Source organism: Podarcis vaucheri, assembly GCF_965113315.1.
Source record: "Podarcis vaucheri genome assembly, chromosome: 12".
Lineage (NCBI taxonomy): Eukaryota > Metazoa > Chordata > Lepidosauria > Squamata > Lacertidae > Podarcis > Podarcis vaucheri.
In genome coordinates this window covers 30,973,813-30,999,962 of record NC_138750.1, presented here as the reverse complement: position 1 = coordinate 30,999,962, position 26,150 = coordinate 30,973,813, and the positions used below count along the sequence as shown (strand labels likewise).

General features: G+C 42.3%; 1 protein-coding gene across 6 annotated transcripts in view; it reads left to right on the top strand.

Moving 5' to 3' along the window:
• HDAC9 (histone deacetylase 9) overlaps window positions 1-26,150 on the top strand; it is a 484,232-nt gene that overhangs the window by 249,778 nt on the left and 208,304 nt on the right. For 5 of the 6 annotated variants that reach the window (XM_082193889.1, XM_082193888.1, XM_082193887.1 and 2 more), the window contains 6 exons: window positions 7,127-7,368; window positions 9,122-9,269; window positions 10,521-10,647; window positions 12,523-12,644; window positions 21,820-21,951; window positions 24,016-24,128. In XM_082193889.1, the coding sequence (XP_082050015.1) occupies window positions 7,127-7,368; window positions 9,122-9,269; window positions 10,521-10,647; window positions 12,523-12,644; window positions 21,820-21,951; window positions 24,016-24,128 (884 nt within the window). The remainder of the gene's footprint in view (window positions 1-7,126; window positions 7,369-9,121; window positions 9,270-10,520; window positions 10,648-12,522; window positions 12,645-21,819; window positions 21,952-24,015; window positions 24,129-26,150) is intronic. The other variant, XM_082193892.1, reaches the window with a different exon arrangement.

Sequence of the window (26,150 nt, the reverse complement as noted above, 5' to 3'; positions counted from 1 at the left end):
TCCATCTCTCCACTTTAAACATGATAAGTCTTTGTCACCTACAATGCAATTAATGCTAAAAATAGACAAGCGCCTGTGATAAGGCAGTGGCTTGAAGGGGATGAGCCACTGCCAAATAACAAAGACTTATCTGGAGGGCCTGAGGAGTCAGCCTCCACTGAGCTGTCAGTTTGCTGATTGCCATTTCTCTGTGAGTTTGATGAAATATTCATGCCTTTGCTCCGCTTGCTCTCCAAGCACTATTGATTTCTTGTATAAACGCTGCTATATTTAGTCTAGACAAATGGAATGTGGGTTGCTGCAGAATAAATTGGATGAAAGGGCTGGGATCTCGCTGTCCGCTTTTCTCTTGGTCTGGGACAATTATTTATAATCAAGGGTAGTTTTTGTAACTTAAGGGTGATTTCTTTTCTCCTTCTTTGCAATTTTGCCTCAGAACAAAAGCCAGGAATTGGGCAATATCCTTCTGGCAGGTTTAAAAATGCTCGGTACATAAGCTATACCTTGAGCTTCACGATAGCCTGTTTCTGAAAGTTGAAAAAGAGAGAAAACCGATAACTATGTTTGATAATTGTTTGTTGATAGAAAAATGTAAGAGAGACTCAGCATCTTCTATCATCCATATGTTCTTCCCTTAGGCTAGAACATTCCCAAGTGGTTTAAGGGGCTAAAAATATGTATGCAAGCATTTTTATTTTAAAAAAGAGCCTTGCATTTATGCTGCACGTTTCTTTTTGAAGAGCCAGAGCACTAATATTATGTTTATATAGTGCTCCGTTTTCCTTGTGTTGAACTGTGGCAGTGAAAGAAAAGTGAGTGAAACAAAGAAAGGGGATGTTGATTTTAAGGGATAGGATATTCTTCCAGTGCCCACATGCGCATACTTCTGATATACGTATCTGGGCAAAGAGACTAACTCATAGTTTTGTTTTTTAAAACACTGTCTGGTATAGTTGGCTGCTCCTGCCCTCTACTGGATCTGCTGTGCACCATGGGCCTTATTCTGTTCACAAGAGAAGAGTTCATCTCTGTGAAAACAATGCATAAAATTCTAAAGAGTGGATATGTGATATGAATTCATATGTTTTCCAGCTGCCAGGAGAAAGTGTCAAAAACTTTGGGGGATTCCAGAACTGCAGTCTGTAAAACAATGGACATTTGTTATGTTCTGTGACTCTGGTGCTGTTAGATTAAATGGCATTTTAGGGGACTCTTAAGGGCTACCTCAAAATACCCCACATATTGGCTTTCCCACTGGTTTTATAATGGTTGTCAGAGCTCCCAGTTCCCACACCATAACCCTATGAGAAGACCCTGCTGTCAACCACACCTAAAGATGGCAGCATCCACACATACCCCATCACCAAATACCCCACTTCCCAAAGCCATGGTTCCCATTGCCTTCTAGAAACAAAAGGTGATACTGACAAAGAGTCTTAAATTTCCTGTTTCCTCCTCCTTTCAATTTTGTGGGCATACTCTGGACTGTAGGAAAACCTGCAGGAAGAAGTTCGGCAGGAATGCCAAAAGTTGGGTGGGAGGAAATGAAAGGCGAATATTTCAACTTCATTTAGTCTTGGAAGCCATGCTGAAATTCTCATTCTGACAAGAAATCCCTTCTCTGCCACTGGAAATACAGCACCAAATTCTGAAATCCAGAAATGAATGAATCTTGACAAGCATGGGTTTATGCCTTGTAAATGTTTCCTCATTTCTCTTCTCATTATTGCCTCCAGAGGTGCCAAGGAGTATTACAGCAGCAATCCCAAACAGAGAGAACACCTCGTATCAACATAGCAAGCTGCCTTATCTAGACTCAGGCCATTGATGAGTCTTGTCAAGACTGATAGGAGCAGTTTCAGCCCTCCCAGGGCTTGAAGCTGGGATGTTTTGTGTGTAAAGCATGAGCAAAGCACTGAGCTGCGAAGTAATGCAAGGCACCCAGGAGTCCACAGAGGTCTCCACCCACCGAGAAGGATGTCTCCTGTAGCCACCCAGGGTGGCTGGGGCAACCCAATCAGATGGGCTGGGACAAATAATAAAATTATTATTATTATCAGTGTATTCTGTATAATTTACTTTTCTGGCCTTACCTTCTTCCAGTCAGTCTCTGGCTGGCACTGGTAATTCTTCCCTATCTTCATAGAATCATAGAATCATAGAATCATAGAATCATAGAGTTGGAAGAGACCACAAGGGCCATCGAGTCCAACCCCCTGCCAAGCAGGAAACACCATCAGAGCACTCCTGACATATGGTTGTCAAGCCTCTGCTTAAAGACCTCCAAAGTAGGAGACTCCACCACACTCCTTGGCAGCAAATTCCACTGTCGAACAGCTCTTACTGTCAGGAAGTTCTTCCGAATGTTTAGGTGGAATCTTCTTTCTTGTAGTTTGGATCCATTGCTCCGTGTCCGCTTCTCTGGAGCAGCAGAAAACAACCTTTCTCCCTCCTCTATGTGACATCCTTTTATATATTTGAACATGGCTATCATATCACCCCTTAACCTCCTCTTCTCCAGGCTAAACATGCCCAGCTCCCTTAGCCGTTCCTCATAAGGCATCGTTTCCAGGCCTTTGACCATTTTGGTTGCCCTCCTCTGGACACGTTCCAGTTTGTCAGTGTCCTTCTTGAATTGTGGTGCCCAGAACTGGACACAGTACTCCAGGTGTGGTCTGACCAGAGCAGAATACAGTGGCACTATTACTTCCCTTGATCTAGATGCTATACTCCTATTGATGCAGCCCAGAATTGCATTGGCTTTTTTAGCTGCCGCGTCACACTGTTGGCTCATGTCAAGTTTGTGGTCAACCAAGACTCCTAGATCCTTTTCACATGTACTGCTCTCAAGCCAGGTGTCACCCATCTTGTATTTGTGCCTCTCATTTTTTTTGCCCAAGTGCAATACTTTACATTTCTCCCTGTTAAAATTCATCTTGTTTGTTTTGGCCCAGTTCTCTAATCTGTCAAGGTCGTTTTGAAGTGTGATCCTGTCCTCTGGGGTGTTAGCCACCCCTCCCAGTTTGGTGTCATCTGCAAATTTGATCAGGATGCCCTTGAGTCCATCATCCAAGTCGTTGATAAAGATGTTGAATAAGACCGGGCCCAAGACAGAACCCTGTGGCACCCCACTAGTCACTCTTCTCCAGGATGAAGAGGAACCATTGATGAGCACCCTTTGGGTTCGGGCAGTCAGCCAGTTACAAATCCACTGAGTGGTAGCATAGTCAAGACCGCATTTTACCAGCTTCTTTACAAGAATATCATGGGGCACCTTGTCAAATGCCTTGCTGAAATCAAGGTAGGCTACATCCACTGCGTTCCCTTCATCTACCAGGCTTGTAATTCTGTCAAAAAACGAGATCAGGTTAGTCTGACATGACTTATTTTTCAGAAATCCATGCTGACTATTGGTGATCACAGCATTCCTTTCTAGGTGCTCACAGACTGTTTGCTTAATGATCTGTTCCAGAATCTTCCCTGGTATTGATGTCAGACTGACTGGGCGGTAATTATTTGGGTCCTCTCTTTTCCCCTTTTTGAAAATAGGGACAACATTTGCCCTCCTCCAGTCTGCCGGGACTTCGCCTGTTCTCCAGGAATTCTCAAAGATGACTGCCAGTGGTTCTGAGATCACATCTGCCAGTTCTTTTAATACTCTTGGATGCAGTTCATCTGGCCCTGGAGACTTGAATACATCTAAACTAGCCAAATATTCTTGTACTATCTCCTTAGTTATTCTGGGCTGTGTTTCCTTTGCTGAATCATTTGCTCCAAATTCTTCAGGTCGGGCATTGTTTTCTTTATCGGAGAAGACTGAGGCAAAGAAGGCATTGAGGAGTTCAGCCCTTTCTGTGTCCCCTGTTTGCATTTCACCATCTTCTCCTCTGAGTGACCCCACTGTTTCTTTGTTCTTCCTTTTGCTACGAACATACCCATAAAAGCCTTTTTTGTTGCTTTTAACCTCTCTAGCAAGCCTGAGTTCATTCTGTGCTTTAGCTTTTCTGACTTTGTGTCTACACGTGCTGGCTATTTGTTTGAATTCCTCTTTGGTGGTTTCCCCCCTTTTCCATTTTTTGTACACATCCTTTTTTAATCTTAATTCAGTTAAAAGTTCTTTAGATAGCCACCCTGGCTTCTTTAGGCACCTTCCATGTTTCCGTCTCATTGGTATTGCCTGACGTTGTGCTTTTAGTATCTCCCTCTTAACAAACTCCCAGCCATCATGAACTCCCTTTCCTTTTAGTATTGCTGTCCATGGGATCTCACCCAGCACTTCCCTAAGTTTTATGAAGTCGGCTTTCTTAAAGTCAAGAAATTGAGTCCTAGTATGCTTGGCTGCTCCTTTCCGCTGTATAGTAAACTTCAGAAGAGCATGATCACTCGCGCCTAATGATCCTTCCACATCTACCCCACTAACCAGGTCATCAACATTGGTTAGGACCAGATCTAAAATGGCTGTTCCTCTTGTTGCTTCTCCCACTTTCTGGACAATGAAGTTGTCTGCAAGGCCAGTGAGGAATCTGTTTGACCTTATGCTCTTGGCTGAGTTTGACGTCCAACAAATATCCGGGTAATTGAAGTCCCCCATTACTACTATCTCCCTTCCTTTTGCATGCTTGGCCATCTGTTCCAGGAGGGCATCATCTATGTCCTCCGTTTGGCTTGGGGATCTATAGTAAACTCCCACAATGAGGTCTCTGTTATTCTTCTCTCCCTTAATTTTGACCCAAATGCTCTCACTTTGGCTTTGAGGTTCTAAATCTTGGATCTCTTCACAGGTATACACATCCCTGACATATAACGCCACTCCTCCTCCTTTCTTGTCTGGTCTGTTTCTCTGAAATAGATTGTATCCCCCCATTATTACATTCCAATCGTGGGACTTATCCCACCAGGTTTCAGTGATGCCTATTATGTCATATTTAGTTTGCTGTACCAAGAGCTCAAGCTCATCTTGTTTATTTCCCATGCTTTGCGCATTAGTGTAGAGACATTGAAGTCCATTAATCATTCCCCCGTGTCTCTTATTTAAGGATTTTTTCCTCCCACCACTAGGTCCGCGTGCTGTTTGCTCCATTTGGTCTATGACATTTGGATGATCATCTTCATTAATTGATAGACTCCTACCTTCAGGAGCACTGTCTCCCTCCCCCACATTAGTCAGTTTAAAGCCCTCCTGATGAGGTTTCTGAGATTTTTGGCAAAAACATTTCTCCCAACCGTTGTGAGGTGCAGCCCATCACTTGCCAGAAGTCCATCTTCAAGAAACTGCAGTCCGTGATCTAAGAATCCAAACCATTCCTGTTTACACCATTTGCGAAGCCAGCTGTTCACTTCCACTATTTTCCCCTCTCTCCCTGGGCCACGTCGTTCAACTGGGAGGACAGACGAGATGACAATTTGTGCATTTAGTTGCTTCAATTTCCTGCCGAGAGCCTCGTAGTCTCTTTTGATCTTCTGGAGGCTATTGCTTGCAGTGTCATTGGTTCCCACATGAACCAAGAGGAAGGGGTATTCGTCAGTGGGTTTTATGATTCCTTGCAGTCGTTCAGTTACATCTTGGATCTTAGCCCCGGGGAGACAGCACACTTCCCGAGACATCTTGTCAGGCCCACAGATCACTGCTTCTGTTCCCCTCAGTAGGGAATCCCCTATCACCACTACACGCCTCCTCTTGGGTTTGGTCGGGGTTCTTCCGTGAGCTGTCCGTTCCAAGGTCACCTGCACATTCCCTGAGGACTGACTTTGCTGCTCGTCTTCATATACCTGATCGACTGTAATGAGGGAGAGATCCTCAAATGGAGTCTGCTCTTCGTCTTCCATGCTAGGGGAGAGGACCTCAAAGCGATTGTGTATTTCTAAACAATCAGAGTGAACCCTGGGCCTCCTACTTCTTTGAGTCACGTTTCTCCATATATCTGGCTCCTGTGTTGGTGAACAAGCCTCCTTCTCAGGGGAGTCCCCTGTCTCCTCCTTGGTGGGGACGGTGTGCTCTGTTGCTTCCAAGAAGAGCTCCAGCTCTCTAATTCTTTGGAGCGTAGCTACACGTTCCTCCAGTTGCTGGACTTTGTCTTTTAAAAGGGCAATCAACATGCAATTGCTGCAGGTAAAGCTGCCTGCAACCTTTGGCAAGATGGCAAACATTGCGCAGGAATCGCAGGCGACTGCAGCTGTTCCCTCCCCTTCCATCATGAGATCGTGTTGTTGGGGGTGGCTACAGAGGTCCTCCATCATAAAAAGCTTGAAGACAGGACAAATAACTTCCCCCACAAAAAAAAAAAAACCTAGGTCTCCCCCAACAAACGTTTGAGATTAGCTCCCCTAAATCTAAAAGATGGGTATAACTGCGCGCGCCGCTGCCCTACAAACTCTGATAAGCTCCTCCCACAGCTAATCCCCTGCCTCAACAGAAACCCTGCCTCCTCTGACCTTTACACAGGGAAAACAGCTAATCAGCCAGAAAGAAACACACACACACAAGAAAACCCTTTTTGCTCCTTCTTCAACTGCTGCCCTACAAACTCTTCAATTGTTATCATTAATCATTCAGTCATTCCACATTCAGAAATGGAGTAGGAGATCATTCCTGTTGCATCTCTGCATGTGTCACCGCTTGGGGTGGCTGAGCACTTGTCTGTTCGCCTGGCAGCAACCATCACAGGAAGGATCTGTGGCTCAGTAGTCCAGTGCATGCAGAAGGTTCATGCTATCCCTCTCATCACCAGGCATGGCAGAGAAAGACCCCTGCTTGAACTCTGCAGAATCACTGTCAGAATGGACAATATTGAGGCAGGTGGACTAAAGGTCAGCTTGGTATAAGTAGTTTCCTATATTAAATAGCAACCTATATTCTTCTGAAAACCATTGGTGATTTGAGAGCATGCCTTGTTAGTGCTCACAAAGGATGCTCACAAATCCTCAGTGAGTCATCCCTTGCCTTCTCCAAGCCATGGAAATAAATGCTGACATCCTGTTTCTATTGCTGCCAAAAGGTGACATTCAACAGGCTGTATGACTGACAATAGCTGGTGAATGGCAAATATCATGATTTTATAAAACTCCTATCTGATTTTTCCCCTCCCTCCCCCTTACCCTTTCTGTTCCCCACCCCCTTGTATACCAGTGGATGTGAAGTCAGAAGTTCCTGTGGGATTAGAACCTATCACACCATTAGACCTGCGGACAGATCTCAGGATGATGGTTCCCATGGTGGACCCAATGATACGTGAAAAGCAGCTACAGCAGGAACTGCTCCTGATCCAGCAGCAGCAGCAAATTCAGAAACAGCTCCTTATAGCAGAATTTCAGAAGCAGCACGAGAACCTGACGCGACAGCACCAAGCTCAGATCCAGGAACACATAAAGGTAGCAACATGTTTCTTCTCTTCCCAGACTGCACCATAGCAAGCTAAGTGTTCAAAGACTTCAGGGCACTGTCTCTTGGGATGCCATACAGCAGAATGAAGCTTCAGCTATATGAGCAGCGCATGCAGTGAACGCACACATTTGTTAGCATGTGGATATTCCTCCAAATGTGTTTATAAAAATGTTTGCAGGGGTGCACAACAGAGGGAGCCACCTGAAATTCATGTATTTTGCAGAAAGGCATAGTATTCCAAATTGGAACGTTCTGAAAACTTTCCAGCCAATTAGTGAACACATTGAGAGCTGTATCAATCTGCTTTAGAAGTGCGTTGTTTCCTTCTCTTTGCTTATGTATGGAGTCACAGATTGATTCAGACAGGTATGCACAGAAGACCTTCTTTAAGCCACATGGCCGTATTTTGCACTGTGCTATCTGCATCCAGAAGTTCAGCCAGATTTGTAAAAGGTACAACTCCAAAAATAAAGGTGAGATCTTCAGAAGAGTCACCAAAGGCATCCAGTTGTGTTTAGCCCCTAATTGTGTTAGGTTTGGCGAGTCTCTTTGTAAAATGCTTGTTAGTTTTGGACTGACACTGTGCCTGTTAAAATGGAAACGGTTAATGTGACCTTTTTAAGTTAGCTCTGCTGAAGAGAATGAAAAATTAAATAAGGGCTTTTGCTTAAGCAATGCAAGAAAGTCCAAGATGGGCTTTTGCCTCTCATGCTTATAGCCTCCATCTGTAGCTCACGGTGCTTCAGAGCTGTGATTAGTTGGGCATGAAATAATTGCTCTTTGCTTGGTGTGTGAGAAGAGCAACCAGAGCCTTTGGTCACAATGGCAAATGTGCAAAAATAGCACAAAAAAATGTGCATACAAAAGAAAAAAATCTGGTTATATGGAGATTAAAACACTAAGATAACAATAATTATAGAGCTGTGTCACATTTTATGGCACTTTTCTTGAAAAGAGAAAAATCAGAACACTAGACTGGAAGAGCAAAAGAAATCTGAAGGCAAAGAAGGAAATTACTTTTCTTTTGGCCCTGATCCAGCTAAAGGGGTGCAGCAATAATGTCCCACAATCTGTGCTGCTGGCAGATGTTAAGATTCAGCAGAGATGACTCCACTGCAGTTTGGTGGGTTCTGCAGCTGTGGAAGCTCCTGCTGAACCCACTGAAGGCATGGTGGGGCATGCACTACTGCTGGCAGTATCTCCCATTAATGGTAGCTTGGTAGCTGTCATATGGCCCTGAAATGGGATATGGTGGGTGTGCTGCAGAGCAGGACTGATGGCAGATCCACAGGATTCAACATCAGACCATTTCCTATTAAGGGGCCCAATGAAGACCCTCTACTGCACCAGCCTGAGAGTTGGTACAGCAAGAATAAATAATCTGCTCACCACCACCACCTTCCACCCTGGCAGTCAGGAACCACCACCACATTTATGAGTGCTCGCTTAACAATGATATATACTGCCATCAAGTATATTCTTGATTTACTTGGGAATAAGTCCTGGTGAAATTGGCTGAGTGCTTCTGAGTCAGCACAGATACAATCCAACTATGAATTCACTTGAAATCAGTGGGACAAGTTAGTCCTGGAGAAAGCAATTCCTGTAGCTTTCAAAGGGACTAATGCACAGATGATTTTGTTTGCTGTAGGACCACGGACTGCAAGTGGGGTGGAGGCTGGGCATGACCACCTCCAGCCTTAAGACTATACTTTCTTATGACTATGTCTTCTTTGCAAGTTACAACAGGAACTCTTAGCCATCAAGCAACAGCAAGAACTCATTGAGAAAGAGCAGAAACTGGAGCAACAAAGGCAAGAACAGGAACTGGAAAGGCACCACAGGGAGCAGCTTCCTCCAATCAGAAGCAAAGAAAGAAGCCGCGAAAGTAAGATCTGTTCAGCCAAGGTCCGGTTGAAAAACGCTATCTAACTTTTATTGGCTTGCTCACTACTGCCTCCTCCACCACCACTGCCCCTCCAGTAAATGACTACATATATAAAAATATGGTCTGGCAATATAATTCCATTCAGGTCCAGGGCACTTCCAAGTCATTTGTTTATTGAGTGTTTATCCTGATTTGTTTGCAGGGAGATTAGACAATGCAGGCTATTTAATGAGCATTCGTTCCAATTTGTGGGGAGGCTAGAGGATGTTACGCCAAAGCAAGTGTTATTCCATACTTCCCAGTGCATTTTTCCATCGTGTTTCTTAATTCTAAAAGTCTAATCTCTCGTGGGTTTGCTGTGCAGGACCTCTCAAACAATTATAAATGTACAACCTAAATTTGCCACAATTTGATTGAATGCCACCCAAAAATAGCAACAGTTTGGAACTGCCCGCATTGTGTGTTCCATTAAAATCCAAAAACATCCCTATTAATTGCAGTGCTAATATTTGTATGGAAATGTAGATAGATAGATAGGGCACGATGATTTTAATTGACAGCCTTCTATTACTGTGGCTTCTAGGAAAATAAATTCAAAAAAAGAAAGAAACAGCATTACTGGAATGTGATACTCACTAGGGGGAGGCAGATACATATAATTCCCCTTGCAAATGGAATGGGAGTGAAAACTAAGCTGTTTCAGTGCTTCAAAAATATTATTTACATGGGGTAACAATTTATAAACACCAAATGTATTCATTATCCCCCCTGGAATTTCTCATTGATAATAAAGTGTGTACCAATATTTAGCAAAATAGAGAATGTTGTGACATCCTTTAAATATGCTTTTAGCTTATAAGGGAAATTATATAAATTTAGCAGTAGCATAATGCCATGTTTAAAGTTTTGAAACAAGGTTCTCAGAGACCTGTATTACTTCAATGAACACAATGACACACATTTCAGAGTGTGCCCCCCTAGTTTATACTGTGCTTTCAAAAACTATCCATAATATTCTTTTAAGTACCCAGGCTCTCATTTTTCTCTAATGACTGCAGCATTTGACATCTTCTCTAAAGAAAGGAAATCAGGGGGAAGGCATTATTTGATACAACTATTGTCTGACACTCATATTTACATTTTTTTCTAGCAAAACTGTTGCTTTTGTATGTGCATCTGTTTTGTTTTTTTTAATGAATTCTGGACACTCTATACAATTAGAAACATGGGAAACAAACCTATTTCTTTTAGGAGCAGTGGCCAGTACAGAAGTGAAGCAGAAACTTCAAGAGTTTCTATTGAGCAAATCTGCAACGAAAGACTCTCCAGCCAATGGGAAGAACCATTCCGTTAGCCGGCACCCCAAGCTCTGGTACACGTATGTTTAGCCTTCTGCTATCTTAAACCCTCCCCATCCGATAAAGTGGAAAAGCAAGTTTTAAAAGTTCCAGATTCCAAAATGATAGCAAACTGAGAAAGATGCTGCATATCATCACCTTTGCCTCCTAAGGGCTAATGTACCTCTGCTGGATATTGACTTTACTTATAAAAACCTAACAGGTTGATCCACCAGATGCCTTGTTTACTTAGCATTCATCCTGATTTGCTTGCAAGGTGTTACCTCTCTTCCCCATCAATTGTTCATTCTTCCTACACTTTTCAGAGTATATTCCCATCACATTCCCAACCACAAAAAGTCTGTTTAAGTGGATTTGTTGCACTAGGGCAACAGAGTGCTCTAGTCCACTTGGGTTGCACAAAACTGAATTTCTGGTTTGCGATTGAATACTGTACTTCCCACAAAATAGTGACAGCCTAAAGGGCCCCTTCCCCTTTTAGCTTATTAGAAGTATTTAATTTGTGAAAGTATCCTTAGTATAGAATAGGGCTTGATAAAAGCAATAGGGAGACATATTTCCCTATTGAATTTCGCATATGCCAACACTCCTTAGTTTTGTAACCAATGTAAACAGCTGTGTTTAACCAAAATGACCACATTCAGGATCAAATTACACAATCTACTACTTGTTCCCATCAACAGGACTGAGATTCACTATTTTTGCTCAGATATCCTTGAGCAATCTTGAGGCTTTGAATTTGCCATTTTTCTGAATAGTTCTTACAATAGTCAGATGATTTTTTGTTGTTGTTCAAAATGCCAAGCAAGGTATTCAGATTGATATTCTTGTGCAGATTCTTGAGAAAATTGAAAACGGGTGTTTTATTCTACACCTTAATAGGATAAATGGAATAGAATTTTGGGGGGAAATGGTTCTCATTTCAACTATAAATGAGTTTCTTGATTAATCTTTGACTGAAGACCAGAATAAATTAGGCTGCTCCTTGACTCTAAAATGTCTTCACTGCCTTTTTTACTTAAAGAAAAGTTTGAGTTAGATTGGTGGAATACTAAGTGGGTAAAGGTAAAAACCCTGGATGGTTAAGTCTAGTCAAAGGCAACTCATCTCACTTCAGGCTGAGGGAACCGACCTTTTTACTAAGGAGGGCATCAGGTTTGGTACATAGAGAATGTCAGAAGTATTATTATTTTTTTGATGCTCATTTGTCAAAAAGGTTTCTCATAAGCAGATATTTCACACCAGATAGGGGACCCGGACTTTCTTTTTCTTCGTAAGAATTTGTTTTGTCCCTAGACTAAAGGAAAACAATACTTTATTATTATTATTATTTTAAAATAAATTGTATACCACCCTTCATTTGAAGATCACAGGGCAGTTCATAACATGAAATATATAATAAGAACAACAAGAAGAACAAAACAAACCACTAAGCCCACTCCAACAAACACATTTAATGTTAATCAGCCAAAGGTCTTGTTTTTGCTGATGTTTTTGAGAGAGAAATGTTTTTGCCCAGTGCCTTAAGATATGTAATTAAGGTGCCAGGTGAAAATCTTGATATATACATGTAGCATAAATGAGTCAGTCTCTATTAATGATACTGAAATGACTAGTCCAATGGCAAATTTTATCTGCACTGCCATGACACTTCTCTTGCGTGCATTTTATGAATTACCCAGAGAAAAATGATTGTGAAGTCTGAGCAGTCCATAACTTACTGTGTGTGCCTCTTAGCTACGTGTGCCCCATAACTATGTGTGCCCCATAGGCTTTTTGCACACTTGGAAGAATCAAGCTGCATCTATAGCTTTAACATTTTCTGTAACTTGGATGTATAAATTGTTAAGTCACAAAATATCAGACATTGCATTGACCATCTGTGTCTTCTGTAGGGCTGCCCACCATACCTCTTTGGATCAAAGTTCTCCTCCCCTTAGTGGAACGTCCCCTTCCTACAAATACACATTACCAGGAGCACAAGAGGCCAAGGATGATTTCCCGCTTCGGAAAACCGGTGAGTATAATAAACTTACCTTAAATTCCAGCTCTGTTCTGCCTCAAACATTTTTTAACCAATATGAAGCTTAATTTGACCTTCGGATACAATGTGAACATAAAGGAACATCCCATATCAAAGTTATCTGGGATATATTCACTGACAAAGCTAAAATTTAAACCACCTTCTAATGAGAATATTGCATACCACTAATTTCATGTTTGTATTCTGTTGCATATTTGCATTAGGAGGGCTGATAAACTTTGAATGAGTAGCTCAAAAAGCTTGTAATGTCCAGGTGCAACCCAAGGTGAGCTCCATTGCCCCATAAAAGTTCTTCTGTTCATAAATTTAAGTATTGCAACCATGTGCTTCAGTATTGTGCGTGCATGGTATGAATTACTCACACTAAATGCTCAAAGGCAGTTGTTGCTTGTGTTTCAAATGCATAGAGGCAGTGGCGTAGCGTGGATTGCCAGCACCCGGGGCAAGGCAAGTAATTTGCGCCCCCTAACCCGTGGATTTGCACCCCTAACCCTAACCCCCAGATGTTGCGGCCGGCCCCCCCTGTACCCCCCACGCTACGCCACTGCATAGAGGAGATTAGCAAGACCAGGGGTCAGCAACCTTTTTCAGCCATGGGCCGGTCCACCGTTCCTCAGACCATGTGGTGGGCCGGAATATATTTTGAAGAAAAAAAATGAACGAATTCCTATGCCCCACAAATAACCCAGATGCATAAAAGCACACATTCTACTCATGTAAAAACATGCTGATTCCCAGACCATCCGTGGGCTGGATTGAGAAGGCGATTGGGCCGCATCCTGCCCCCGGGCCTTAGGTTGCCTACCCCTGAGCAAGACTTTCTGATCTGTCATCTTTTCTTTTTTCTTTTTGGTCTAGCAATGAAGAAAAATGGGGCAAAAGTAGCAGTTCTGCACTGGACGTAACCTACAAATCCAGTGTTTTGGTAGCTGGTGTGGTGGAGTAGAACCACTCTGCTGCAGCTTCCTGGATATGGTTGGGGTGGAGCAAGGGGGTCAGGGTTGTGTATACACAAGGGCAGAGCCAATTCCAGTAGTGTGCCTGTGCAGCCCTGATTTTGTCACTACCCTGCCCCAAATGCAGATCTGTTTCAAAATTCACACTTCTATGAATTTTGCAATGCAGTTCTTCAAACAAACAATTTATACAAAAATGCATATTTGTGGGGAGGGGAGAGGTGCACCAAACACGTATATTGGGGAAAACATACAAAAATGCATTTTATTTGAGAATATTGTTTGTAAAATGTGTTTATTATTCAATATACATAAAAGAATGTGTTTATTAGGAGAAATTGACACTAAAATGCTGATTACATATATAAAAATGAAGGGGTTCAGCCCAAAGAATGCTATTTCAATTATCCTTTCTCCAGTCTCGATATAATATATAAACATATTATTCCTGCCTGAATTATACTACAGTTTGAACATTTAAATTGCCCCCTCCACACTTTTAAAAAAATGTATTTCTTTTTTTAAAAAAGCATTATTGATATTTATGAGGTGTAAAATTGTTGATTGGTAAGGCCAAACATTTTCAAACATTTTAACAGTATTGTTCTGGTGCAGCTGTTAATACTTTTACATCTCTGTGGGGGTTTATAAATATTCCTTAATTCAATTCTCATTGTCTGCATAAGAGGGCTACAATATAATTAAAGCCAGATGTTTTCTATACATTATTCCAAATATTTGGGCACGCCATACATCAGCTACAGAGAAAATGCACAACTACGAGGCTCTTTTTGAAACACAACATATGACATACACAGATGAATAATGAGCTGATCTCATTTTTGGTCACTTCTGTTCTTCTGTTTATGTGACAGGTTTTCAAACTAAAAAAAGGAAAGCATAGGCAGAACATCAGTACAGTGAGCTATGTGTTAGGAAAATTCCCATTTTGTTTTATTGCATCTCTTAAGAATTGGTTCATGTATTGTATATATCCTGTTTAAGTAAGCAACGTGGGGCCCCTAATTGAAGTGGTCCTAATTTCTGCCCTCAGCTACATATTCACAAAGCTCCCAATGATTGCCTAACAGTTTTAGAGGAAAAAGCAACAGGAACCAGGATGACACGAGTGAAATGACCCTAAACTGATCAGGATGGCTATGGGGCCATCCCTTAGGCAAAGGGGACATTCTGGAGCCTACGACATCCTCCTGGGACCAAACCAGACAAAGCTGTCCCATGAACCACTCATATGTATAGACAGGTTCTTTGCCCGCAAATGTTTGACCTTTGTCACAAGAAGTGGTCTTTCCTCTCCCTCCTTTCCCTGTTCTTGGGCTATGAATGGTCAGAGATACTCGTTCTTAGCCAGCAGGTTTGTTGATGCTGACCGTGTGATGTTTTAATCTAATTTTGAGGCTGCTGCTTCATAGGCATTAGCTTTTGTTTTGTCTGTAGGCTTGGGGCAGGAACAGGGATTCTTACCTATCACAACTGTTAAATGAAACATTAACACACAACTGTCAGACTGTGTGGTTCTGAGTTCACAGCTGTATATTTGGATTTAAAAAAGCTGATTATTTAGGAAGTCTGGTTAAGGACTCCAACCAGTTGCTTTCCACAGCTGAAAATATATATATATCTGAGCACACAAACTGTGAGAGGAGATGGGATGGGTAGGTTAGCAATATTTTGACTCAATCTGGCCTGCGTATGCAATCACAGTAAAAAGTATTGCTCTGTTGATGAGAAGAAGAGGGGAGTTAGATTGGGAGACAAATAGTTAGTGGATTGCGTAGTGGGGCAGAGCTTTCCCAGTCCCAACATAGCTACCACTTACCTAGATGGAGATGGAGTGAGGAGGACAGCTAGACACACTGTTGGGAGCACTGAGTTGGCTCTGCTGATGTGTGTGCATGGTCCTTACCTAACCAACCCCTTGCTCTCTGTCCCAGTCATGTCCAGGCAAGCAAAGCCAGTGCCAGGAGGACAGCTCCATAGCTCAACCCTAGCACACCAGCTGCTGCTGCAACTAATTATGCTAACTAGGCCTGTTTCAGAACTCCTCTAGAGTACAGACAGGAGTGCTTCTGGTTGGGCTGAGTGTATCAAGTGAATCAAGGGTACCCATCTGAATATGATTTTGAGGCTAAGAAGGATACTTGGGGGCCAGATGTAGGGGTCAGCTACAGGTCCAGGTCCAGTAAACATGACCAATGGCCAGGGGTGATGGGAGTTGTAGTTCAGCAAAATCTGGAGGGCTAAAGCTTCTCCACACTTGGTGTATGTGGTTGGAGTTCAAAATAGGCACTGGAATCCAGAAAGGATGTAATTGTATTGCTAACATCTCCCACAGATAAAATGTACTAAGTGTTATATCAGAACTGGCTCTCAGTCTGTACAGTACAAAGCTCGCTTACATCATAGGTAGCATTGCCATTGTATAAAATGACAAATTCCCATTGTATAAAATGCCGAAAGTACTGATTGTTTAGAAACAAAGTGTAACTTGAGATTGATTTTTATATGGTTAGAATAGTGGTGGTCATAATTAGAAGGCATTTTCTGAAAATATAGGAACTCTCTTCACAAGTGCCTGGTGAAATATTGCAGAGTTGAGAATCAGATTTATACATTTGCCTTAGATTTCTTCTTCCCAGGCAGTGTCTAATAATTAGTCTCCTTTTTTTTTTTGGAAGCTCAAACAACTTTACATATTTTGGGCCTGTGGAATACATGCTTGTTCTGCATTTTTTTCCATCTCCGTTCTGCTGATCAAACTGCACCATTGGTAGCACATATTCCCACATGTTGCAAGGCAGCCTTCCGCAGCCTTATGCCTTCCAAAGATTTTCAACTACAATTCCCATAATTCCTGACCATTGGCCATGATGGCTCAGGCTGATGGGGGTTGTAGTCCAAAACCTCTGGAAAGAACTAGGTTGGGAGAGGCTGTTGTAGGTTCTCCAGTTACTTCCTCATGATACTACTAGCATTAGTGAACAATAGTGATTCCTCCAATGTGAGGCCAGCATGCAGCTTGATAATTACTCTTCACTGGGTCAGGTGCGGAAATGATCAACTTCCTCCTCCTTTCAGGAAGCTGCATAATTTGAGGTTCTGATGAACCACTATGACAGATCTGCAAAAAGAAAGGTAGATGCAGGATTAGTGAACTGTGCTACCCCAAATCTCCATAAAGCTACATGAGAATCAGGAGAATCTCATTTTACTTATACAAACTGGCCCATGAAGGAGTATTGCCACTCTACAATAAGAACGCCCACTGCTCTGAGAGTGCAGGAAGCCCTAGGACTTCATAGTTGTGGCCGTAGTAGTCAAGACCTCTAAAACAGATTATTTAGGTTATTGAACAAAGATACATTTGAAGTTACAGAGAAGCACACTTAACATTGGATATGTGATCAGTCCTGTGATTCGAGGTTCCTGCTGCCAAGTAGCATGTCTTGGCTAAAGCCGAGTGCTCTAAGTATTTCAGAGCTATTTATGAATAACAGCACTAGCTTTATAGTTCTCTCTTGATTTTCTCATGGGAAAGTAATATAAATGAGAGTGATTCCTCCCAGTTGGATTTCACTGTTAGCAATGCAAATCATGCCGAAATTGTACATAATTCCCTTCCAAAGGAAAGGAAATAGCATTTCAATGGTTTTCCTCAGTGTCTCATTGACTTATGGTGGTATACAATTAATTCTGCTAAATTACTCTACCAGATGGAAGGTTTTACATTGTGTATGAAGCTAATTAAGTTTTGCTGTTGTTATAACTCCAGATAGAAAGGACCAAGTCTTAACGTGAGCTTATTTTAATCAACTTTCTTAGTGAGGCAAATCATCAGGTACTATGAAGAGGTAGCATTTTTCCTTCCCCCCAGCCTTTCTTATATTTAACACACTTATGCCCCACCTTTATCTAAAAGGAGCCAAAGACAACATACCTCCCTCAATTTAGCCTGTTACCCTTGTGAGGTAGCTTGTGCTGCCCTGACCCAAGGTCACCAGAGAAGCTTCATGGCTGAGTGGGCGTTTGAGCCTAGCCTCATTATGCCATAATGGGTCTCATTATGCAGATAACAGTGTGGCACTTTCCAAGCAAAACAAACAACAACAGGCAACTTTTATTTTTATTTTGTACACCAGTTGTGGTTTCCCCCTCCCTTTCTGGATGTACCACAAAGTTCTGTACTCATATCACCTTTCTTAAATATATTGTCACAAATTATGGTATCACAGAGAAATTGGGGCATGTCACAATAAAAAGCGCCATGGCCAAATTTTGTAATTTGGACATTTATGGACCTATTTTTTTAAGTACAGCCTACAAGCTAAATGTTTCATTTATAATATCATCTTAAGTAATGATAAAAGGTTGTTTTCCAAAACTCTAGTTTTTTATATATGAGCGTATGGCCTGGAGATAAAGGGCTTGCTCACTATGACTAGATATATTCAGAGCAGAATCTGTACCCTCAAAGAATCCAGGGAGTTGTAGTTTCTCCCTTATAGATAGAGCTAAAATTCTCCACACCCTTAATAAACTACAGTGTGCAAGATTCTTTTTTGTACACCAATTAAATAGTATACCTTCTCATGCTTCCTGATGAGGTTCATTAAATAATGATCTGCAATTCAAGCAAATCATATTGATACAAAGAACTGTTTTGTTGCTGGAATCTTATGAGAACGATAGTCTGTTATCTGTCAGAATCCAATCTTTATAAAGCATTTCCCAGCACAAATAAGAGAAATCCCTGCTTCAATCCCCCAGCCTTTTACACGTGCCAGACAATGGAGAAGACAGAGTTGGTGACAAAGATATTTGTGGGCCTTTACTGTCAATTTCTAAAGGTACGCAGGTGGTGCTGTGGTCTAAACCACAGAGCCTAGGGCTTGCCGATCAGAAGGTCGGCGGTTTGAATCCCCGCGACAGGGTGAGCTCCCATTGCTCGGACCCAGCTCCTGCCAACCTAGCAGTTCAAAAGCACATCAAAGTGCAAGTAGATAAATAGGTACCACTCCGGCGGGAAGGTAAACAGCGTTTCCGTGCACTGCTCTGGTTTTGCCAGAAGCAGCTTAGTCATGCTGGCCACATGACCCGGAAACTGTACGCCAGCTCCCTCGGCCAGTAAAGTGAGATGAGCGCCACAACTCCAGAGTTGTCCGTGACTGGACCTAACGGTCAGGGGTCTCTTTACCCCTTTACATTACTGTCAGTTTCTCCATGTTGCAAATGCCCTCCTCGCCAAATCAAAGTCATGGTTAGGTTCAAGGTGATGGTTTTGATGTATGAAGCTCAATACAGATTGGAAGTACCCCTTCTATACCCACTCCATCACTGTGCAGGTGAGGGCCACCTGCAGATTGCATCTTATTGGGAGGTCCATTCCACACAGCACAGGAATTGGTGTTTAGCATTGTGGCACCTCCGGTTGCATATTAGACATGAGCAATTTCTGTTGTCTTTTCAGCATCTACCTTCCTCTTTTTAACAAGCATTTTAAATTGAGATTCTTCCCAGTCTGCCTCTGTATTGAAATTGTTTTAAAGGATAGATAGATAGATAGATAGATAGATAGATAGATAGGTAAAATCATTTGTTGTTTGCCTCCCTGCAAGATATGCATTCAATAAATAAACAAAAACCAAGGTACTGTTTGAAACAGTCATACTACATTCTAGTCCAGTTGTCCTAGGTATATCGAGAACATATTCAGGACAGGGGTAGGCAACATGCAGTCCTCCAGATATTCTGGACTTTCATTATCCCCAGCCAACATGGCTAATGTTGAGGATTACAGTCTAAAAACATCTGTGGGTGGGGGCACCATGTTGCTTACTCCTATTCTAGGTGTTTTCTCTCATTTGGTAAAGTTTTTAATTTCTTTCCTTTCTTCCAGCAAGGGGGGAGGTAGGAATCTGATTTCTACCCCTGTTGTGGAATAGTTTTCATTTAAATTACGATGCTTCATCTTTAATGGAAGTAGTTTATCTTTTCCACTGGAGCATAAATTCAGTCCTCCACAGAAAGGCGGTCTTGTGTTTATGCTATTGATTGAAATGCAGAGTGCGATGGGGAGGTGGTTAAAAATAGAAAGGCAATCAAAGCAGCTGGGCATGAAAACACATTCAGAAGCAAGTGGGACTTCTCCCTAGTGAAATGGCGAGGAGCTTTTTCTCCGGGCCCTGAAGAGTACATCCCATCATTCAGGCACCAATATGGAAAACTTCAGCAGTTGGAGGAACATGGAGACCTATAAATAGAATGTAACCCTACAAGTAAATTGAGTCGAAGCCAGAGATGACTTCACTGCAAATTGTAATTATTGTCAGGTGGGATTATAGGTTGAAAGAGAGAAAAACAACTTGGTGCTTGGTGCAGTGCTTTTGCATGCAGGTTTTCTTAGGGAGCAGGTATTTGTTTTGAAAACATTAAAAACAGATCTGCATTACTGCCACTGGTGAAATGAAGCACTTTTAGCAGGTCATTTCTGTTGAAAGGCGATGAACTAGGTGTTACGTGGGAGATGTCTGATCAGACGGCCAATATTGTTTTCTGTCCTTACAAGGAGCTGTGGGGAAGAGAGTTGGCATTGGGATCTTGTCCTGGGTAACATCTCCCTTGCTGTTTCTTCAATTGAAATCCTCCCTGAAGTTAGCATTAACCATGGGAGGGTGGAAGAAAAGTACTCACATTGTATTTAAGAGCATAGGAAGAGTTTACTGGGTCAGGCCAATAGCCACTGAGTCCTGGATCCCCTTTTCACAGTGGCCAACCAGATGCCTCTGGGAAGCCTGCGAGCAGGACGCAAGCACGAGAGACCTCTCCCCTTCTGCTGTCTCCAGCGATTGGTATTCAGAACCACACTGCCTCTGACTGTGGAGGCACAGTGTAGCCATCATTGCCAGTAGCCACCACCAATTGCCTTTTCCTCTTCTCCCTCACCTGCACAGTTAATAGCAGGGGGTGGGGGTGGGCAGGGATATGCAATATATCAGGGAAATGGTTATGTCAGGGAAGGATTAAACTCCAGTTACCTGGGACCAGAAATCAGAGCCAGAACTCCATCTTGCAAATGCTTTAAACCAAAGAAAAACACATCAAGAGAAATTATCGTAGACCCCCTATTTACTCATTAGTTTTCCCCTTAGAGGGGCGTGGGTGGCACTGTGTGTTAAACCACAGAGCCTAGGGCTTGCTGATCAGAAGGTCGGCGGTTCGAATCCCCGCGACGGGGTGAGCTCCCGTTGTTCGGTCCCTGCTCCTGCCAACCTACCAGTTCGAAAGCACACCAAAAAGTGCAAGTAGATAAATAGGTACCACTCCGGCGGGAAGGTAAACGGTGTTTCCATGCGCTGCTCTGGTTCGCCTGAAGCAGCTTAGTCATGCTGGCCACATGACCCAGAAGCTGTATGCTGGCTCCCTCGGCCAATAAAGCGAGATGAGTGCCGCAACCCCAGAGTTGGCCACGACTGGACCTAATGGTCAGGGGTCCCTTACCTTTACCTTTTCCCCTTAGAGCAGGGATGGAGAACCTGTGGCCCTCCAGATGTTGCTGGACTCCAACTTCCATCTTCCCCAACCATGGGGCATACTGGCTAGAGCTGATGGGAGTTTAACAACAGTTGGAGGGGCACAGGTTGCCCATCCCTGCCATACAACCCTGGAACGGTGCTTATGGAAACACCAGGAGCAGTATGTAGGACAAGTGCAGGGCTACCTATGATTTAAAATAATAAACGACTTGTTAGCATTTTTTAAGATGAGAAGCTGCTTTGAGATTACAGGAATCTCTCATGATGTTAGCTGGCATATAGCACTGTGTCTGATGAAGGGCTATTACTTGAAATGCGTCAGGGATTTTGTAAAGAAATCATTATTTAGCATCTTGGAGTTAGCATCACCCCTTTTTTTTGTCACATGTGACCTCTGCCATGAACTGAGTACGTGGCCTCTAGTGAAGCCCAGCAGGGTGTTGTGAAGGTGAATACAAAAAAAAAAAGTCGCAGAATAAAACATGCTTATGAATAAATACTATTTATATCTGATATCCTACTGTGCAGTTGACTTGCCAACTTGCTTATGATTTAAGAGGGAGAAAAACTATTTATTCCCGCTTCCTGACCTCTAGCTTTCTGTATCATAAAGATATATTTTGTTGTCTCCATTCCCAGCCTCCGAGCCCAACTTAAAAGTTCGCTCCAGATTAAAACAAAAGGTGACGGAAAGGAGAAGCAGCCCTTTACTCAGGAGAAAGGATGGAACTGTCGTCTGCTCCTTCAAGAAAAGATTGTTTGAGGTGACAGGTAATGAAAGACTGGACCGGAGAGATCCTGTTCGCATTTGGGGGGAAATATCATATTTATAAATGAGCATGTTTATTAAGTCCATACTAGAGTAATATCTTTACTGAGAGAACCAAATTGTCATAGAGTAGTGTGCAAGCTTTTGAGTTCACCAGAACTCTTCATCAGGCTAAATGTTGAAACTTGTAGAGGGAGAGGCTGGTGTGGTGGGCCATGGATCTACTTCCTGGGATGGTGCAGGGGTGAGGGCACTGCCCTTTTCTGTTCCCTCACTGTCCCAGGAAGCCACAATGACACTGTGGTTGGAAGAGCAGTTCCACACCACCACACTGATCGCTAATGGCAAAAAATGGTTTTTGGTGTTTGTCAAACCAGCCATGTCTGCATCTGGTAAGTTTAAACATCTAGCCTGGTAAAGGGTTCTGGGGAACTCAAAAGCTTGCATACTATTTATGTTTTGGCCGACCCTACAAAGATATTGTCCTAATAAGGACTTTGGGATTTTTCTTCCAGGCTGCCATGGCTACCTTTACTCTTTGCCCTGTGTTGTGTAAATTAAATCAGATGATGCAGATAATTTAGAAATGTCAGTCCAAATATACATATCTTAAAGTTAATGCTGAGGAGAACTCTGTGTGTTCAATTCTTCGGATATTAATGAAAATCTTTTTTTTCTTTTCAAAATCAGAGTTTACACAAAACTAAATGATAGATGAAAGCATCCTTTTATTAGAAAAATGACCAACAATCTTTCAGTAGTTATCACCAGTTATTGTTGTTATTGTTTTTTGAGCTCTGTGTTCTTTTCTAAAGTTTCTAGTGTTAACTGAAATGTGTGACATCTCAGACAGATGGATAAAATCAACAGTGGTCATCTTTGTTCTTTATTCCTCTGGAAAAATTAACACTACATCCCATAAGATACACAGTCAGGGTTGTTGAGTTTGATGAGGGGAAATGAACTATTTTAAATCAAAGGATTTAATCCTTTGTATAGTTCAGAAAATTTTCAAATCAGTTTTTTTTAAAAAAAATCCTTTGTATGAAATGCTGTGGTTCACTGTAATATGATTTAAAAATGTGTAAATTTCACAGATGTACTACAACTGAAGGTACAAATGTTGTGGACTTTTTAAGGGGGGGCCCTGCACTACCCCTAAAGTGTCAGGAATAGGTGTGAAAGAGAGAGAGAGAAAATGGGCAACAATAAATGAGTAGAAAATGAGCTGGTCTTTTTACTTGCTTTTCATTATAAAGTTTGCATTAAAATTGATAGTAAGGGTGATATTTTTACTGACTGACCACATGGATCCAAGTTCAGCAACTGTTGTTTTCCTCAGCTGCAATAAGGACCTCACATCTTTAAACAATTGTGTGATATATTAGTGAAAACTGTCCTTTATTCTTTAGAAAGCATGCAGAAATGTACTGCATCAAAACAAAATAAGATATAACCATGAAAACGCCACGTTAAGATGTTTTAAGCTTCATGCTTTCCCCCAGAGTTCACTGACAGAGATGCACTGCCAATGAGGTATTGTTTTTTATTAGTTACTCATATAAAGGCTGGTTCACAACTGAAGTCCTCCAGGGGTTTATCCAAACAGCCTAGGAATGGCAGTAGGCCTCATGAATTGATGACATGTTATTATGACCTTTGAGTGTCCAGTATCTCTGTCATGCTGATCTCTCACAGAGGCAGCAGAGAATGCAGCCAAAGGTACTTCCTTTTCCTTTACTCATTAGTAACTCCCTTTCAGTATTTTCCTGCTGCTGAGTAACTTGCTATCTCTGAGGCAGCAGTGAGAGGGGGTAGAATTGCCTGAGTTATAAATTGTGCCCTTTGTCTATTGGAAGAATCATGGAATTGATTCTGAGAGTGAATAAAAAGATACATTGCAAATAGAACTTGGTTGCCTTATATGCCACCCTTATATTATATTCCTTTGAGAGGAAGAGCAGGAAGTAGTTGTAGTAGTTGTAGTAGTAATACACTGTTTGCTGTAGCTGATATTTCCAAAATACTGTGTGTACTTATTTTTATTTCTTCTTTCTACCCCCCAGAATCATCGGTCAGTAGCAGTTCACCAGTTTCAGGTCCCAGTTCACCAAGTAATGCCCCTGCTGGGAATACAGAGAATGACACCTCAGTGTTGCCAATGAATTCCCAAGCTGAGGTAAGACCAGAATCCCTTCATTGGCCTGGGAATCATTTCACCAGCTTTGGGAGGGGCCTCGGCATGGAGTCCTCTGGTGCCCCTCCTAGTAGGGGGCACCCAGTGGGATGTGCATGTTAGCCTGTTCCCTTCCTCTCCTACATGTTTCCAACTAGCGTAGGAATGAGTAAGCAACCTTACCGGTGGATAAGAGCGGGAGGAGGTTGGTAACCCTCCAATGGTGGTCACCACTGAAATTTCCCAGCTTTGTAATGTTACCCTGTGGGCAATTACTAGGGCAGCTGCCCTGAGCTCTTTTGAGTGCTGGCCTAGGGGAAGGGCAGCAACAGCAGGAGACCCTCATCAGCTTCCTAAGGATATTGTCTGCTGACCACCAACCCTACTCTCTGTCTCAAGCTGCCTTGATCAGCTCTCTTGGGCCAGTAGGCAATAACAATAGAACTGGCACCTGGGAACACTGGTTGGAGACTGCAACAGAACTCTATTTTCCTGATTTCAGTTATTTTGAGAAGTTTATCCCATCTTTTTGCTCATGACAAAATCTTTCAAAGTGGCTTACACAAATTGAAATACACATTAACATTCAATAAAATTTGAAATGCGCGCACACACAAAACTTGTGTCAGCGCATTAACCTCTGGGAACCATACGGGTAGGTCCAGTTCTCCCCATGCTATCCCTTTAAAGGAAGAGAGGACAACGAGAAATAGAATAGGGAAGAGTGCTAGACCAATTTAGTAATGGCTTAAATATTATCATCAAATGGAATAGTGAAACAACGCATGTCCCCTGCAGAGACACTTCTGCATAATTCGCTGGTGCTGACATGCCTTTTGAATGACGTGCCTCTAAAAGTGGAAGGCGGGGCAAGAGACTCTTAGTGGGAGGAGCTTGTGAACAATCCTAAAAGATATATGTCTTGTGGGATTTACGCCAGCCTGGTTGCGAGTTTTCACCTTCTCTGATGAAAATGATCAAATTCCTCTAGTCTCTGGGTATGCGCCATTGTTTTCACCAGAGCAGTATTGGAAAAAGCTCTGCCACTGACCTAATGCTCAAACATGAGAAGAATGACAAAGGAAGAAAGGGACTGGAAGTGGAAAAGTAGATGGGAGGGGTTACATATAAAAGAGACTTAAGGCGGTTATAGCCAAAAGGGACTGGGGGGGGAGACGACTCATAATCATCAGCTGACCTGCATGCACACACATGCTCCCTCTTTCTACTGTTTCCTTGATCTAGGTATAGCTGTCATGTCCAAGAAGGTCATTCAAAAACCCAGAAATAATGCTGTGTTAGCATGGTCTGGTGGTATATAAATCTGTGCACATGGAACTAAAGAGCAGCTCACACAACCACAATGAACAAGTTTCTAGCATGTGGCAAAGTGCTCAGGTGGCTGGCCAGCTCCTCACTTAACTTGCATGCTGCACTATTGCTGGTAGCTAGTGGCATTGTCCTGACTGCGAGTTGGGCCAAAAGTTGGGTGCAAAGTTCACACTATGACAAAATCAGTACATGTCAAGCTGGGTGGGAATACACTCAAGTCATATTCTCAGTCAGTTTGGTGATTTTTGTTATATGTAACAGGGCCTTAAATGAGAAATCTAAGAATACTGGGGTCTAATGCTTCACAGTAGCAGATAGTAGGGGCAGTTTTAGACAATGCCACGGATGCTTAAGTCAGATGTTATGATCAGAGATGAGGGAGAAATTAGATTCAGTTCACCTTTAAAGACAAAACTTTGCGTAACAGTATGCCAACTGGAACACAGCCATGCTTCAAAATTTGCACTTCCATGAATTTTACAATGCAAGTAATGTGTACAGAAATGCATACATTGGGGTAAGATGTGCATTAAAATGCATATATTAGTGAAAACAGCATACAAAATGTTTGTATTAGATTAGGAAAAATTGCTTTGCAAAACTATACATTAGGAAAAATATCAGGAGCAGTTCACACTAAAATGCTGGTGAATTTTCATGGGGACTTTACAAAAGATCACAGACTGATGTGGA